The sequence below is a fragment of the Cyprinodon variegatus genome, unplaced genomic scaffold (genome assembly GCF_000732505.1).
Source record: "Cyprinodon variegatus isolate N-32 unplaced genomic scaffold, C_variegatus-1.0 Scaffold350, whole genome shotgun sequence".
In the NCBI taxonomy this organism is placed as follows: Eukaryota; Metazoa; Chordata; class Actinopteri; order Cyprinodontiformes; family Cyprinodontidae; genus Cyprinodon; species Cyprinodon variegatus.
In genome coordinates this window covers 710,818-728,243 of record NW_015150803.1, presented here as the reverse complement: position 1 = coordinate 728,243, position 17,426 = coordinate 710,818, and the positions used below count along the sequence as shown (strand labels likewise).

Genomic DNA, 17,426 nt, shown 5'->3' with positions numbered 1-17,426 from the left:
ATCTTATCTATTTGAATTTCCCATGAAAGTATTTTTTTTAAAACAAATTCCCCAAAATTTTCAATTATCTAGAATTTATAGCATTACAAAGTAATTATTTAAATTAATATTAAGATTGTATTTGCTATCTGTATAGACATGAAAATTAAAAATATGTATAAAAACAGAAATTAGTATTGACTGACTCCACTGACGGAATAGTTGCAGCATTAAAAATACTTTACAGCTATTAGTGGTTAAAAGTAGCCTGCAGAACAAGAAAAAAAACAAAGCAGGCAGCAGAGTGGGGTGGCTTTGAAAAATGTGCTCAACTTGTATGTATATTTATGCATAAAAGCAACACACTAAAAATGCTGAATGTTAAAAAGTTTAAAGCTGCTGGAAGGAAGAAACTTCCATAAAGCTCATTGTACATTTCTACAATGGTAAAGAGCTCATTAACTCTCCAAACAATTCATGCATAGGGTTGGAGACACTGTCCAAAATGTTATTTTTACATGAGTCCACCATCTCTCTCAGCTGCTCCAATTAACTCCTCCACAGGGACATCAAATGCCTTAAAGAGCCTCTCTGGCAGTCAACTAGATCTTTACTTCTTCAGCAGGTTTCTGCTTTGAACCTTCTTTTAAATATTATTTATAGTTTGTTCTGTTTATTGTTTAAAGGTGGTTATCAAGGTATTTATAACAGTCCAGTCTCTCAGTATCAGCTACCTGGATGCTCACCACACAATGTTACTCAGGTGCGCTTGCACATGCAGGAACTCCACCAGCAGCTCCTTGCTTTTCTCTATGGTAGCCTCCATCTTGGTGTTCCCCACAGACCTGCCTGAGAGATAAAGATCCAGTATCCAGTGGGACAGATGGAGGCTGACTCCAAAAGTTTCAGCTTGTCTTTAAGAAGTCTGGGGTGGGAGGAATTAAAAATACAATTTCTAATACTATCTTATAATAAACACATTGGATAAACAATAGCATTTTATATACTTTAATGTGGGGATAGCCTATTAAATGTCCAATGACATAAACTAATGTTAAAATTATTAGTTCTCTTGCGATATGAGAGATTTCTGCAAAAAATTCCTTCATGCCTACAACTATTAAAACTTATTGATAAAAAACAAACAAACTCTAGAGTTACGACTGTAATTAACATCGCTTTGTATGTTTCTCTAAATTTAAATTAATCGAATAAAACTGTTCCTGTAAGTTAAATGACCTTATAACACCTTCTTAGACATATCTTCTGTGTATTCTGTTCTCTTGTCTTACTTAATTTAAAAGGAAAGCTTGGAAATAAAGTAATTACTTTTCACTAAATCGCCGCGATGTTATCTGTTAGAAATTATTATGTTTAATAATTTATTTAGTTATACACACTTTTAGCGAAAAAAATTCATTTCTATTACAAAACAAAGATGTTCGAGTTTTTTTTTGTACTCTGAACGCACCACCAGCCTTTTTGATGACTAGCATCTACCCATAATGCACTGCGAAGGAGCATGGTTGACTTTCTTCTAGGAGTGTCAGTCCTGTGAGAATGAATCCGTCGTCCCTTCGCTGAAGCTGCTGATATTTCTTAGCGACTGATTTTAAAAGCTGTGAAGTACCTTTATATATGTTATTATTATGAAGCAATAATTTAATCGAGTGGAACCAGAAAACGTCTTTAAAACCCGGTGAGTGGTCGCTACTGAGGCTAAGCTAACAAGCTAGCCTGTCAGCAGCAGCATCAGTGACATGAATGTAAAGCAGCTCTTCTGTGTGTGAAATGCAGTGAGGCTGATCCTGTGAGGCTGTAGATGTTTACTCGGTGGTTGGAGTTGAGGCCCGTTATTCTACCCGGATTTAATCATCCCATTTGACAGCAGACGTCATCTGTCAGCTCTATGTCGGCCTAAGCTAACACCGAAAAATATTAGTTCATTTTTCCTCTTGGCGACCATATAAAGTCTCTAATAAATCACCATTTACATTGAACTTAGGTTGTTTAGCTTTTCTGAATAATCTTTAAATGCACCGGTTAGATTCAGTTAAATCAACAACGCTTGGTTATCTTTGAAATGTATATTATTCTGGATAATCCAGCTTAATCTCGATGTTTATCACCACCACTAGATGAACTAATCAAATATTATTTGTAATATATCTCTTTTGTGTTGGGACAGAGTCTGTACTTGGTTATTTTTTCCGCATTATGGATTATTTAAGATAAATCGTTGACATATAACTGATTTCCCTGTAACATGTTAAAGTTGCAGGGCTTTCTGTCAGTTCAAACATTAAAATTCTTTAGACCAGGTCATTTTTTTGTTTCTTTCCCTGAAAATAACTTAATAAACAGCTCCTGGTCTTTCCTACAATGTTAAATTACTCTTATTTTACAGTGAATCGTTGTCAGGACTGGAGGCACCATGACACTATAGTTGAAGATTTCACTCCTATTTAATCTCAATAAAAATTAGGACTGAAACAATTCAGTGGATGAATCGATTTTGAAATAATTGTCAACTAATTCAGTAATTGGTTAATCATTAACTGGGGCATAGAGATTCTAAAACATGCCTTTAGATGACAGGGTGACCCACTTTGAGCAGTTATATCAAAATTGTAACAAAAATATACAGAAACATTTTGCATATAAGAGTTTAAAAAAAAAAATTTCTTCTGTCAATGTGTCCTTTCAGGAACTCCTCGGGGGGGGGGGGAGGTTTAGTTTAACCTGGTTTAATGTTGTAAAAAATCTTTAACAACATTTGGCTATCTGATTATTAATCGAAAAATAATCAACAGATTGATCGATTTGCAAAACAATCGTTAGTTGTAGCCCTAATAAAAATAATAGCTTATGTTTTTAATTGCAGCTTAGATTTTAAATCGGCGTTAAGCTCCAATCCTGAAACCCATCTTCCTTTTATTCCTTACAACATGGAATAATTGTTACTTTGAAACTAATGTTTCCAAAAGACTAAACTTATTCTAATGAGAATGACCCACAAGATAAAGCTCTTTAAAAAAAACATAAACAGAGCAACTTTGCTGGGATATATTCAGCTCAGTCATCAGCTGACAATCTTTTCTTCGTATCTTGAATAGAAAGTTTAAACGTAAGTTTAAACTTGTTTAGTTCTTTTGCTTTTTTAAACACAGCACTGATTCAGAATAGGCCTCATGTCTATAGTCATTTTAAATATTTTGTATAATTCACTGATAAGGAACTGAATATATAGTTGAAATATAGCTTAATCAGTTTAGCATAGAACAATAAGATTGTGGTTGTTGGCCAGTGTCCTGTTGCATCTCATCCTTATTGAATTTCAATTCTTAGACTCAGTTCTATTTAGTTAAGCACATGAAATAAATGAAATTATTAAAATAAACTGTATTTTAACTTTAGAAAGCAGACCTAACATGGTCATAATAATCCTATAGACATATAGAGCCAAAAAGAGGATGTGCTTATTCTTGGATCAAATATCATTTTTCTTTAGTATCAAGTTGAACCTGGGTTAAAATGAAGGAACTTCAGTTAATCTCAATACTGACATAAAGACATCTAAACTGCATAGTAGTTGATTAAAGCCTCTGGTTGAAGGTTCTATTTTTTATGAAATGGAGATATTTCAGAGCCCAAATGTCTCACTGCAGAACTAACCTTTGTGTGTAAATGAATAAATGCACATGTACCATTAAGATAATTCAAATAACCTTAATACTTCATGCCATCTTTCTAGCTACACATTTTTTAATGCATTTGGTGCAAAATTGAATGCGGCGTTTGAATCTGTAAATGGTATCTCTCCACAGGTTTTCAGGATGATAATTTAGATTAGATGAGTAACTCAAACAAAGACCTAACACTGCATCTTAAACTTATTTCCTGTCACAGCAGCACCCTCTGGTGGTCAAACAAAGCCCAAGATGGCAACAGTTGGGGCCAAGCGCGAGGGACCGCAGTTCATCAGCGAAGTGGCCGTAAGGGGTAACGCGGCCGTGCTGGACTACTGCCGCACCTCCGTGTCCGCTCTTTCAGGAGCCACGGCCGGCATCCTGGGGCTGACTGGACTGTACGGCTTCATTTTCTATTTCCTCTCCTCCTTCCTGCTCTCCCTGCTGCTCATCCTCAAGGCTGGACGGAGGTGGAACAAGTGCTTTAAATCACGGCGGCTCCTCTTCACCGGAGGCCTCGTCGGGGGCCTTTTCACCTACGTCCTGTTCTGGACTTTCCTGTATGGAATGGTGCACGTATACTAAGACGATCGCCCACAATTAACCTTCATATGTTCCTGTTTGAAGTTATGTAAATCATTAGGTTTGTCTGGCCTGCTGTTTGTAGCACACCTCTGTAGTGAAAGCCTAAATGAGTAGATGTTTCACTGTAGGCAGGATTACGTGTCCTCCTTTTCCACTACACCTGCTCTGTGCTCAGCCCAGAGAGGCAATGACCACAATTAATCTCTTAGGTTTAGTAAAATCCTAATTAAGTCATGTAAGACATGAAGTTATTGCAACTGTGATTGGAATAAAAACATCTGTGCATGTTGCTTTGCATTTATCTGTTAATGCCTCGTACAGTAATTCAACATGGGTACATATGAACAAATGGAAGAAAAAAAAATTGTTGCCATCCATTTTGACACAGACAAAACTGAGAGTCTCTGCTCCAATATTTACATAATCAAATAATTTGTGGCCACTGGCTAAAATGAAAGTTGCAGATGGAAAAGCAGCAGCTCATAAAAACCTTTCACAAAACAGTGAACTGAAAAACATTTTTACGTGTTTCTTCCAAGTATGAACATACTTACTTTTACTGTGTCTGCAAGTTACATTCAGGAGCTTTCACATCTTAGGAGAATGGGGATATTCACAATTTTTTACCTTACAATGAACAGTAAATTCAGTAGCCAGGAGGAGAGGATCGGATTTGGCTCTAGAGAGACCAAGGATGTATATGAAGTAGATTTTTCTATGTAGCAGTTTAATGTATCGGTGCCAGGGAAAATGTTGACATCCAAAGGTTTGATGACGGTTTACAGGCAGCTGCTGCAGGATCTGACAAATCATCAATTCGCTGACTTTCAATCGGGGCTCCCGTTACAGGGTTGTATGAAGCTGGGTCCCTGTGTCACAATGATCAGCAGCCTGATTTTAAAGCATTGAAGCATACCATCTACCATGGTATAAAGAGTATGTACCTCATGATGCAACAATCAAAAATGCAACCTCTATAGGCGCTGTTAATGTTTCTGTGAGGTTACCTTTGTGTTATGACTGGCAGATGCTGTTGGAACTGCCTGTAGCTCAGCGCTTGACTTACAAAGCTACACCTGATATAAACATGCTAGCTCCCTTTGAGCCCAATCATTTCCAGTCCCATTAATCTGTTGCGTCCTCATATGGTTTGATGAAAAATAAAGATTTTTTTTCCAAAATATAAAGAAACCAAAACATCCATGTAGTTTTCCTCAAAAACCCAAAACATTGAACAGAATCATCAATAGCCCCGACGCTGCCACCTTTCTGGGTTATCAGCCCTCTGGTCTCTGTTGTGGGCTGCAGAGCACTGAGGTTTCCCCTGCGTGAATAAATCCTCAGTCAGCTCAGCCAGTGACTGGGCCAGCAGTCTGACACTGGGATCCACCACCTGCAGCGTTAAAGACACCTCTGGAGGCAGACTTCAGTCGCCTGCATTCCTAATTGTGTGAAGAGAAAGTGATGTGATGCTTTGGCACCGTGCCTTGTTTGGAGAGGACGGAGGAGTAGCGCTGCCCCGTGTTACGTGGAACGGTGGGACCCCGTTTCTCCAAGGCAGCAACGCTCTCAGCAGAAGGTTCCACTGTGAGTTCAGTTTCCTCCGGCGTTTTTAGGGAGTTGGCTGCTCCCTCTTCTGCTGCAGGTTTTCTGGATCTCTTATCTCGATTCCCATCCTTCTGTTTATTTTTCTCTTTTCTGTAAAAAAGAAAAACAGCATGGATTTGAAAAGCTTCAGTGAAAGGTGATGGGTAGGAGGATTAAGCCAGAGAGCCTTACTTAAAGTTGATTATTTCAAATTTCCTCTCTCGGTAGAAGGAGCTGGTGTTCATCATGTACAGCAGTATCATATCACACACAAAGGCTCCCTGTAAGACCAAGGATGTTTCAAAAAGCTGCAGAAGTTCATAATATTCCGGTTATGAAAATGTGATAGAGTGCCCTGCTGTCAAAATAAACTTAGATGAATTTTAAGATTCTAAGTAAAAAACCAACAAAAACACTGCTTAATTGTGATTTGGAAGGAAAACCTTACATAGTCTGACAGAAAGGGCAAAATGGAGACCAAGAAACTGCAACTGGTTTGGTTGAAAAGCAACATTTCGACTCAGAGAGCTCTGTTTAGTCCATCTGAAAATTAAAACAGCTTGGAAAAACTGCAAACTATTGTAGTGGCCAAGTGGACCATGGAGGCTCTGGAGGAGCTGCAAAGATCCACATCTTTTATCAACACTGCTACGATTAGCGATGCGTGCTTCAAATCTGGCCTAATGACAGAGTGTCAAGAAAAAGTCCTTTTTGTTGAATTAAATGTATTTGGAGGTTCAATCAAGCAAAGCTTTAGCAGACAGGAATAATGGGCCACGAGCAGAGAAAATAAAAAAATTATTTTCCCCCCGGAAAACAAGCATTGCATGAAATTCCTTTAAAAACAAACTGACATGGTGACGCTATCCTGGACCTGCTGTTCTTCAGAAAGAACAGATAGAAGTAGCTAAATGCTCTGAAATACTAATTTACTGGAAGGAAACCGGCTGGAGCCAGGAAAATGTTCCAGCAACAACTCTAGACATATCTTTAGAGCTAGAGTGGAACTGCTTAGATTAAATATTTATATATCAGAATGTCGTTTTAATGAAGTTTTAAAAATTGCTGTTAACAGATGCCATCCAATCAGACTGAATTCAAGATTTTTTTGCAGATAAATTAGGAATTTTTTGACAGAATTAAAAAAAAAAAGTCAGACTGAATAGTTTTCTTTAAAAATGCTAAAACTAGGTGTAGTTTTCCTTCCCTTCTACAACAATGCGTTACATTTAACTGGTCTATTTCATTAGATGGAATAAAACCCCCTAAAGTATCGATCTGTAATGTAACTCAATGTGAAAAACCTAAGATGGATAAAGCATGTTTGTATCGCGGTGCCCGATAAATGCATAAATAATTTACTTACTATACCCATCAGAGCAACACCAGAGCCAATCGCAATTATTGTGGGAACGATGTTGAACTTCCCAGCCTGCAAAACATCAATATGATAATTTTTAAAGGAAAACATCCACGTGGTTAAGTACTGAACACTATACTATTATTACTAATATGTGTTTGGACAGATCACTTGGTTTGTGTTGACAGTTTCTTTGAATTTTATTTCAATTGCCCTTTAGAAAGATTAAATGCTCTGTTCAAAATTTTTTTAACCCACTGTTTTCATAACGAAATGCTAACGTTAAATTTTCACCTTTCCGTTTATCATGATGTCGAATCGAATCCCATACACCTTGTATAGTGTGCGATAAGTTTCTCCCTCTGGATCTTTGTAGTACCTTGCATATCTGGAGGGGAAAGGTAATAAATGTGTTAAAAAGGAGAAAGGGAAGCAGAATAGAAACCATTTAAAGGACGCACCTGAAGTTGTAACCTGATGAGACAGAGTTGTTCAAATTCATGTCCAAACGGGTGAAGCTGTACTTCGGATTGCACTGTGAGGCGTCCTTATCCAGATCGCAGTTCCACTCTATGAGGATACCGATAGAGCCGCCCTGACAGACAGAGTTAGCTTATGGTTAAACCACTCAAAGGAGTCGTCACCCGGGATTCTGACTCTTTGATGTTAAAAATGCTGCTGATGTTCAGGTAAAACCTGACAGACAATCCAGAGTCATACAGTGGCTTGTTTTTTTATTTTTTATTTTTTCATGTGGGCTCTTTGTTTAAACCAGAAAAGCCCACAAGAGCTCGGTCTATACAGAAAACAATTTTGGTCCTTCTTGATCAGTGTAATTAATGTTTCTATTGGTGCTAACATCAGCCTGGTTTGCTATCTGCAGATCCCTCTCTATGCCACCAAATGAGACAATTCCAACTATCATAGAGTCACCTGCAGGCAGTCGGTAACAGGGGCAGCTCTAGAAAATGTTCATAGGGGGGCCAATATGCACTTAGGGGTAAAAACTAAGGCACCTTCAGACAGAACACATTGTGAGCTTTCTATTAAATGAGAATCTGTAAATATTTATACATCAGTGCTTCTTTAAATGAATTTATGGTTCTACATAATATATATTATATATATATATATATATATATATATATATATATATATATATATTAAAACAGGTTGATCAGTTCTTGATTTATAATTGCATAGAAGATTCCTACATGACTTCAGAGACAAACTCTTCCCTCATGAAACAAACATTTGTATCAGAGCAGGATTTCTGCATTGGTCCCCTATAATTGTAGTATACTGCTGTGAATATCTAATTGCTTTTTTTTTTGTCAGTTTTTGGTTAATGTACAAACTTGAAAATGTCAAAGTAGAACGTTCAACGTGGTGGCATCACTGCTGCCACCTTCTGGTTTGAAGGAGAATTGCTTGTTCCAGAGGCAGTAACTTAAATTCACATGACTCCAACCATTGGTTTATAAATTGTCAAAGTATTCTAAACGCTCCACGACTAACTGCTAAGGTTGCTAACGCTACATCCATATGAGTGCACGGAAACACACAGGTCAAATTCTTGTGCATATCCCCGTGAGAACAAAAAGATGTTAAAAAATGTGAGAAACTACTCCATTAATTTTTTAGTCTGTTAAAATAGGTGAAATATATATTTAATAATTAGTATACAAGTCTAATACCAGATTATGAGTGCTTTTAATAATCTCAAATCAAGCAGCATTGGATTAAGAAAGTCAAGGTTAATGCTGGAGGATCCAGAGTCACGGGATGTGAAGAAATAGAGTAGGCTAAATGAATAGTGATCAAGTCTGTTAATGTAGTCAATTAAATGCAGCTATTTAAAACCTAAAACCCCTCTATCAGCCATAAACATTTCCTTTACACATTTAAGAAGGTCTTTTTATTTTTCTTAAACAAAATTTGTAAAACTATGGATTTGGCAGCTACAGACAGAAGAACGCAGAGACACAGAGAAATGGCCAAAATGAACAGACCAGCCAGGATAGGAGGCAAAATAAAAATCCAGGAACAAGCTGACAGTGTACTCTATGCAAAACTCCACTACTTCCTGAATTTAAGGCAGCTCTTTTGTTTCCTGTCTTTCATTACTAGATGAACAGATTAATATAGGTGTGTCTGGTGATGGTTACNACTCCACTACTTCCTGAATTTAAGGCAGCTCTTTTGTTTCCTGTCTTTCATTACTAGATGAACAGATTAATATAGGTGTGTCTGGTGATGGTTACACCTGGATTAATCTGTTCATCCAGTAGAAAAAGACAGGAAACTAAAGAGCTGCATTAAATGTCTGTTATAAGTCTTAAATATCTACCAATCACTGTACCAAACAACCTCAATAAGTTGTTACGTTCCTGCTGATTTTTGTACAGTTTCTGTCTGAGTTAAATAACATGCTGCTGTCATTTTGCACATCTGTGGTGTTTCTGCAGCTTTTTTCACATATCCATTACGGTAACTGTCTCTAACATTATGCTATGCTATGTTTTTTTTTCATGGTAGCCTTATCTGTTCTGTTCTTGTTTGGCTGTGACTCCATCCTGGAGAGAAATATCAGCCGTGCTGCTGCCATCAACACCTTAGTTCATAGATGTTTGAGATCGGCCTGTTTTTTTCTCGTGTAGTCCCGTTTCTCTGACTGTGACTAGCTGGATGTGCTCTCTTCATCCTCTGACATGGGAGCTGGCTCAGAGCTCGTCTGCCTGGCTGTGTGTTTGTATCTCTGCTTCTGTCTCCTTGAACCCCAGTCGGCCTCGGCAAATGGCCGCTCACACTGAGCCTGGTTCTCCTGGAGGTTTTTTCCTATTAAAAGGGAGATTTTTTCTCTACACTGTCGCTACAAGCATGCTTAGTGTGAGGCATTGCCTTTGAATCAATGAGTCGATGCAATCAACTTGATTTCCTAGATAGAAAACTTTGAATCAATTTGACTGGATGATCTGGTTGAAATCTGAAGTGCCTTGAGATGACATGTGTTGTGTATTGGCGCTATATAAATAAACTGAATTTAATTGAATTAAAAATGTCCACAGCTTTATATTCATTAGTCTCCAGATACACAGTGTTTATATTGCAAAAACACTATACAGTACAGTATTTTATTTCTTTATTTTTTAACTCTGCCACTTATTCTATTATTTTTATACACTTTTAGGGTCCACATTTGTGTGACCATTTTTTGCTATAACCTTTTGCTGCTGAAACACCACAATTTCCTCATTGAGGGACAAAAAGGGGATTTTTTTATTCTATTGTATTCTATTTGCTATTTCATATAGAGGAAGGAGTGGAGTTGTGCATAGAGCCCATTAGATATTTTTTTCTATATCAGCTCTGGGCAGTGATCACAGCCACTTCTTTAAAATAATATATCTTTGATAAATTCAACAATTTGTAATGTTCCTGTACTGGTTTCAATAAAACCATTAGGGCAAACAAAACTATAGCCAAGGGGCAAAGTCTCTGACATAAAACAATGGCTAATAGTTAACTATACTCAGTGAAACCATCCATGGCCACACAAACTCTTGCATACAATTTTCATCCTTCAACAAAAAGCACATCAGCATAAGATGCTGAACTGAACACCTTAGGAATGCTATGAGAAAAATCAGTTCCCTCTCTCTCTACCTTTATGGCCATTTCATGGAAGTCGTGTCCAGTTCTGCTGACCAGATCTCTGAGGCGGAAGATGGGGCAGTAGGGGTGATTCACATCATCATGGAAGCATCTCTTTAGGTAGCCTTCATCAGACGTTTCAAGGACATTTGACCTAAAAATTAAAGAAAGCAAATATAATTTAACCCCCCCACTTTCTTTTGCATTTTATTCCTTCACTAATTTATCTTCTGATATGTTTCCCCTCATTCAACATCCTGCAGAATTTGTGTGCATGTTACAGAAAGTGATTTATATGAATAACTGACTGCAAGCTTCTTTAATCTCAAGCAATCCAACCTCCGAAGATTAGCTGCAAACTTTAAAAAGTGTTGAACTAGTAATATTTCTTATTTAAGACCTGCTGTAACCAGAATACCCACTCCAGCAGCAGCATACAGGATTCCCAGTGTAACTGAACGCGTCTCGCTGTCATGGGTGTAGTGTTGCCAGCCGTTTTTAGTGGCAATTATCAAGTGGCGTCAAATGACTTCCATACTCCCATCATGTCCCGGCGTATTGTGGTTAATAAAGAAGATGCATTTGAAGATGGATTAGGCACGGCCATCAGGGCCGCTCTGCTCTTCTAAAGGGACGCGGACAGCAAACATCACCCGGCTGGGGCATGGATCCAGCTCTCTGGGCAAACCCCGTCTGATCTAACACCTGTCCACACCGAGGGCCGCTGTCAAGGACGTCTCAGATGACTGTTTCACTGTCTCGCTGGGAGCAATGCACAGCCCAGTATAAATAGAGGACTCGGCACCCCAAAGCTATTTAAGGCAGCCATTGAAATATGTATAACCCCCGCTGCTCCATCTCACTCTATGCTGCAACGCTTTAAGAACCTCCTCAGTGGACACTTATAGCTACTTACTTTGAGAATTCAAATTTGGGGAACCTGATGAAGTTCTTGATGTAGATGGTGAAGTTTTCTGCTTCGCTCAGTAAGGGCCCTCTGGGGACACAAATAGAAAAGGGGGCTTTTTGAGGACAGCTAAAAGAAAGTGCAGGGGCTGCATTTGAAATGACACCTCTGGTGTATTTCTGACGGATATGAGTGAGTGTTAAGACAGCAGCACACAGCAGGAGGAACCTCACGTTGGTCTCTGGCTATATTCAACAGGACACCAAGCATGGATCTCACAGGTCCCCGTGTTGTTCAGGCACAAACCGGTCTTTATTCCTGTTAGACACAACATCACTTCATTTCAATAGAGCACTTATAGTTGCAATGGAAAGTTAAAAGATAATAAAACAGAAAGAATCTCCAGTATCTACAAATAAATGTCAAACTTATAAAAAATAAAAAAAAAACAGCAGCATCTTCCCCAACCGGGAAATGGCTTTTTTATCTCAAAGGACATTTTTATTCAAAACTAAAGTTGCTAATTATAATATTTTAGCAACATTATTTTTTAATATTTTACTTTCAAAATTTGATGATTAGAAGCGGATAACTAATAATTTAATTTAAGTTGCTTTAACAGGTAATCTGCCTTGGTTGTAAATAGGTTTAAACAATAAGCCACAGCAGCCCTCAGCATCACGCTTCTGAACACGTCCGTCACAGCAAGACAAAAATTGGTTTTCCACAAATAGATTTTATTTGAATGTAAAAATAAAACACGTTTCATTCAGTAATTTTAGGCCCAGCCCAAAACACAGAGAGGTGCACAAGTATGTTTTCCCCCAGTTTGATTCTGTTATTTATTGTTTTTAGACAGAATTCAAACATCTTTCATTGCATTTCTATTCCCTAATTTTTCAGTTTCACATTTCTTAACTTGTTTTAGTTTTTTTACATTTCAGTAAAACTATGTCACCCCTGAAACTTCTTAAAGAGAAAGTCAGATGATATCTGTAGATTCTACAAATAATACAGATTTATTTGAACGGAATAAACATAAGAATGGGAAGCTCTTAAGCTTAAAATATAACATTTTCTGTTCTTTACATTGCAGAGTTTTGATTTAATCACTACCACTAGTAGTAAAACATTTTCAAGTATGATGGCTGATTTAAAAAAAAAAAAAAGAAAATTTTGAAAACTCCTTAAACTTTTTGAAAGGAGTCATACCACAGGGGTGTTTAATCTATAATGATCTGAAGCATTTTTAAGTTTTAATCCAAACCTAAAAATGCACAGCTATTGCAAATACCAATATATGTAGTACCTCCATATTGGCTTCAAATGGTTAAATTACTGTATTTTTAATATGAATAATGAGAACTTTTAAATCAGTATTTTGCATTAACTAAATTCAGACTAGTTGGAGTAATTTTGTTTTATAGACAAACATTTCTCAAAAATTGTAAAATTTATAGTTGCAAAGTTTCAGACTCCACAATGAACGATCTTTACCGTTTCCAGCTATAACACTTTCCCCCTCAGGGCAGTCGTCGTCGCTTTGACACCGTCCATCTGGTACTTTGATGCTCTGAAAGGTAGAAAAGGTCTTTGAGAATAAAAATGGTATTTAAAAAAAAAAAAAAAAAAAAACAGCATAAAGAAATCTCACCTCAGCGCAGAATCCCAGCCTCTGATTTGGGGTCTCTACATAATTTGTTATTACAAAAAACACCTGCTCACCCTGCAGAATTCAATTAGATTGAGGAAAGGAAAGAAAAAAAGGTTAATCCCATTACAAACCAGGAGAAGCTCAATACTGTTCAATCAGTTTAGATGGAGGCTAATGCTACATGACAGATAAAGACAGCCTTCCTTTGGGGTTTGGTGGCAGACAACGAGACGCTGTCATTAAAACCTTTTCCTTCAAATTATAAACATTGACTTCACAGGGATTTTACATGATAAACCGTCATAAATTAGTGCAGTACTGTATATTTAAAGGGAAATGACTGAGGTTTCAATATGTTATACAGAAATGTGCATTATCGCCACATCCCACATGACTTTAATAATCCTGAATAAAATCCACACAGATTTCCCTCACAGATTTAAGTCTCTAAACAACAAACAAGATATTCTGCAAATAGCTCAGATGTTTATTAGAGAACATCAATGAATAAAAAGCATCATTAAGACCAACGATCACTACACTGTTCAAATCACCAGCAAAAAGTGGAAGGACAGGCCGGCCAAGGAGAGCGTTCAATGAGAAGGATGCAGAGAGGCACAGCTGGAGGAGCTGACTGGACAAATATGACATTGTTGTCGGAAAATTTAGATTTTTCTTATTTCATATATTAATTTATCCTATTTACTCACTATAAAGGTTTTCGCTCAGTCTGTTTCACCTTTAAGGCCACATAATTCTCTGTGTGAGTATGTTTATAGACCAGACATAGCTTCTTTCCATACCAAACCACATTCTTTCTCAAGGTTTATTCATAACATGTTACTGTTTAACCAAAGTGTCTGTAATCTGTTTTGTCTCTAACTACTTTTCCATTGTTGTGAGTAAGGGGGAACAATCGCTGCTCTTGCAGAACAGGGCAGAATGCTGTGCCTTAAGGTTTGTATGATGAACTGTTCTCTCTTTGCAAAGATATGAATAAATCTGCCGACTGAGTGAAATCCATCAATCTCCGTTTATTTAACTAGGGTGAATGGTTGAATACTTTTTTCCCAAAACAGACATCTATCCTGCATAAGAACCATAGATTTGTCTTTGGTCCAAAAACATCTGAATCAAATGGCTGAAATATCTCTGCAGCATGCAGTCAGTTTCTCTAGAGTAATCTTAATCTTCTAATAAATTGATTCAGGTATGTTGGAGCAAGGACATATGTAAAGGTTGGGTCATTTTCTATCAATGCAGCATGGGTACGCCCCAAACACTGACCTGCTTGACCAAAAAACTAAACGTCCCATCCTGGGAAAACCAACAAAAAAAAACAAAGCACATCATCCTAAAAACCTCATCCCAGCATGGTGGCAGTAGCATCATGCTGTGGAGACTGAAAGGCTGGAAGTAAAGGTAGGATAATCCAGAGGGGATATCAGTTTGGTGGAGAAGACTTAAATCTGGGACAGATGTTCAACATCTGGCACCGTACAGCTGCAGTACATCAGGAGTTACTTCCTGCCACTCTTAGATTCACTTTTCTCCAACACATCTAAACCAAAGGGCTGAATTTCCTCATCAGCATGTGGCTACGCTCTGCAGAGACCTGGCACGGAGCCATTGATCTGATTCAGCTGTGTTGGAGAAGACATGCATTTCAAACTGAAGGACAGAATGCAGTTTCATTTAGACATCCAGTAAAAAGCTCCTTAAATATCATTAAAAACACTGAAAAAGAATCATTGCAGGGAGGGTTTGCTGAAGACTGGGTTTTAGAGATCCTGGGTTATAGTCAAAGCATATTCGTAAGGTGGCGGCCTAGTCAATGTCAAGGCCTAAAAACACACATATTCCCTGTTCAATATAAAAAAGCTTTGAGCTACTTGTCAAAGTAAAATCTCTTGGGCTTATAGCTCAGAGTGACACCAGTTCATCAATTTTTGTTCTTAGATGTTTGCTAATAACTGATAAACTAGCTCAATGTGAGATTCAACTTGCTCTAAACATTAAGAGTGCTTTATTTTTCAATGTTCTTTGTGAAACACAATGAATTTACAGCATTTTTCACAGCTTGATAATTGCTGCCCTTTAAAATGAAGCCCATCTCCCCCAAAGGGGAAGATAAAACCTCATTTTTAAAAGCAGTATAGGTCATTTAAATTTTTTTATTATACAATTTAAGTGAGGGAGAAAAAAAAAAGTTTAATTGGATGAGATTTTTAAACCATATCACCCAGCCCAATGAACAAAGTGGTAGATGCATACTGATAAAAAAAAGCTATAAATGCATTTAAAATGAAGTCACAGTGCATTAACTTAATCGTTTTCATAATTGATTTTTTCCTTATTTTTCTATAGTTTAAGGTCTATTAAAATATGTTGAAGTTTGTGGTTAAAGTGTTAAAAAGGTTTAAGGGGAATTATTCCTTGTAGAATGGAGGTCTTCAACAGGGGGTCCATGAAGATACTGCATGGGGGTTGCAATAAGTTTTGGTTGATTAGACTTGTTTTTATATCCCCCCTGCAAATTTTTCCACTAATTGAAATGTCTTTAAATCCACATTAACATGAATTCAACACACTGTAGTAAACAGATAAATGGAGGCAGAAGATGTCTTTCATTCATCAATGCTCACATTCAGCGACACACAGGAGCTCTTTCAAGCTGGGCACCGTTTCATTCACAACACCTGTCCCATCAACCAGGAATCAGAATCAGAAATACTTTAATAATCCCAGGGCCAAATTACTTTAGTTACTTTACGTCTGTAATAGAGTGACTATAGGACCAGTTTGATTTAACACAATTTCATGCAATATATATAATTATGGGGTCCCTGCTCCATCTCATCATCAGTTTGGGGAACCCTAAGCCTGGAAAACGTTGAGGACCCCTGTTGTAGAAGGAAGACAGACTCACATTCGGAGGGATTACGTAATCCTCTGGACTCCACAGGTAAGGTCCAGTCTCTGAATGGTTGGTCAGAGACACACCTTTAAGCTTGGTGATGACTGAAGCCTGAATGGCCTCCTCTCTCTCCTGGTACCCTTTCTTCATCACAAACACCCACCTGAAACATCATCATCATCAGTCACTGTGTTTTCAAACATTTTTCTGTGTTATTAGCTGTCAGGGGCCATATTGTTCTCTGGTGGTAACATGTCCAGGAAGAACATTGTTTACAGAGTCTTTGCAGAAGCCAGGGTGCAGCTGGTTAGAAATGATTTGTCTATGCAGATGCATGTCCCAGGAGCTGCACAGTGCATGAACCTGAGCCCTGCATGCCATTAGGAAAACCACTTTACAACAGCCACAGTCATTCCTCTGGACTTTGGAATAAAGATGACTCTACATTTAGTTTTATTTCATCTACTTTAGAGAGCATCCAACCGAATCAGTTATTTATTTTCACAAATCCTAAAATAAACTAACCTTCATCTAAACTAAACATTAATAATTATTTGTTACTCGGACGTCACCAGCTGTTTTAAATTGTCTCATAATATTTCCTATTTTTAACTTAGTCGTGAACTCTCTGCGTCTTTAATCCACGCAACAGATCTCACCCGATAATGTATCCGAGCACGGCCAGCTGATAGAGGCGAAACAATATCCCGATCTTCCTGTTTTCGGCGATGACATATTTCTCCGTCTTGTAGTTGAGGAGAGAAAAGAAGAAGCCTCCCCAGCCAGCCATTTGTCGCGGCTGTGTGAAGCAGAGTGAGCAGGCAGGCTGTGTCTACCCGCTGATCAGCTGCAGCTGGGTCACCTGTCAGCGGAGGGACAGCCAGGGGCCGCTCCTGGCAGCCTGGGGCACCCGGGGCTTTATTTCACGCTCAGGATAGTTTTACAGGCGAATCCTGAAAAACATGAGATGCGAACATTTTTAAAAATGTTTATCTCACATTTCAAAAGTGAAACTCATGTTATCTAGATTCATAGGCGCGATCACATACGGACCCCTAGAGGCGGTAAAGAACCCAACCCCAGGAACCACCACC

The 17,426-nt window shown here is 38.0% G+C and overlaps 2 protein-coding genes across 3 annotated transcripts; one reads left to right on the top strand and one right to left on the bottom strand.

The window, feature by feature from the left end:
* The first annotated feature begins 1,495 nt into the window (after nt 1–1,495).
* emc6 (ER membrane protein complex subunit 6) lies at nt 1,496–4,516 on the top strand. 2 transcript variants are annotated; one of them, XM_015385862.1, is made up of 2 exons: nt 1,496–1,678; nt 3,892–4,516. In XM_015385862.1, exon 2 carries the CDS (start codon nt 3,921–3,923, stop codon nt 4,251–4,253), a length of 333 nt encoding a protein of 110 aa, XP_015241348.1. In that variant the 5' UTR covers nt 1,496–1,678; nt 3,892–3,920; the 3' UTR covers nt 4,254–4,516. The 2 variants fall into 2 exon arrangements, with proteins under 2 accessions (XP_015241348.1, XP_015241349.1); XM_015385863.1 differs by having other exon boundaries at nt 3,889–4,516.
* A 66-nt stretch (nt 4,517–4,582) lies between these two features.
* p2rx5 (purinergic receptor P2X, ligand gated ion channel, 5) lies at nt 4,583–17,200 on the bottom strand. Its single transcript, XM_015385854.1, has 12 exons — nt 16,992–17,200; nt 16,345–16,495; nt 13,416–13,487; nt 13,259–13,334; nt 11,995–12,079; nt 11,771–11,851; nt 10,867–11,008; nt 7,662–7,795; nt 7,495–7,588; nt 7,207–7,272; nt 6,033–6,121; nt 4,583–5,951 (listed from the first exon to the last, which is right to left on the bottom strand). The coding sequence occupies exons 1-12, from the start codon at nt 17,120–17,122 to the stop codon at nt 5,696–5,698; spliced, it is 1,377 nt and encodes a 458-aa protein (XP_015241340.1). The 5' UTR covers nt 17,123–17,200; the 3' UTR covers nt 4,583–5,695.
* Nucleotides 17,201–17,426: the final 226 nt, after the last annotated feature.

Coding starts and splice junctions, on each gene's coding strand:
- p2rx5 (XM_015385854.1), bottom strand. CDS start 17,122: ATGGCTGGCTGGGGAGGCTTCTTCTTTTCTCTCCTCAACTACAAGACG. Junction 11,852..11,994: donor GAATATAGCCAGAGACCAAC/GTGAGGTTCCTC, acceptor TTGTGTCCCCAG/AGGGCCCTTACTGAGCGAAG. Junction 7,796..10,866: donor TCCATGAAATGGCCATAAAG/GTAGAGAGAGAG, acceptor TCTGTCTGTCAG/GGCGGCTCTATCGGTATCCT.
- emc6 (XM_015385862.1), top strand. CDS start 3,921: ATGGCAACAGTTGGGGCCAAGCGCGAGGGACCGCAGTTCATCAGCGAA.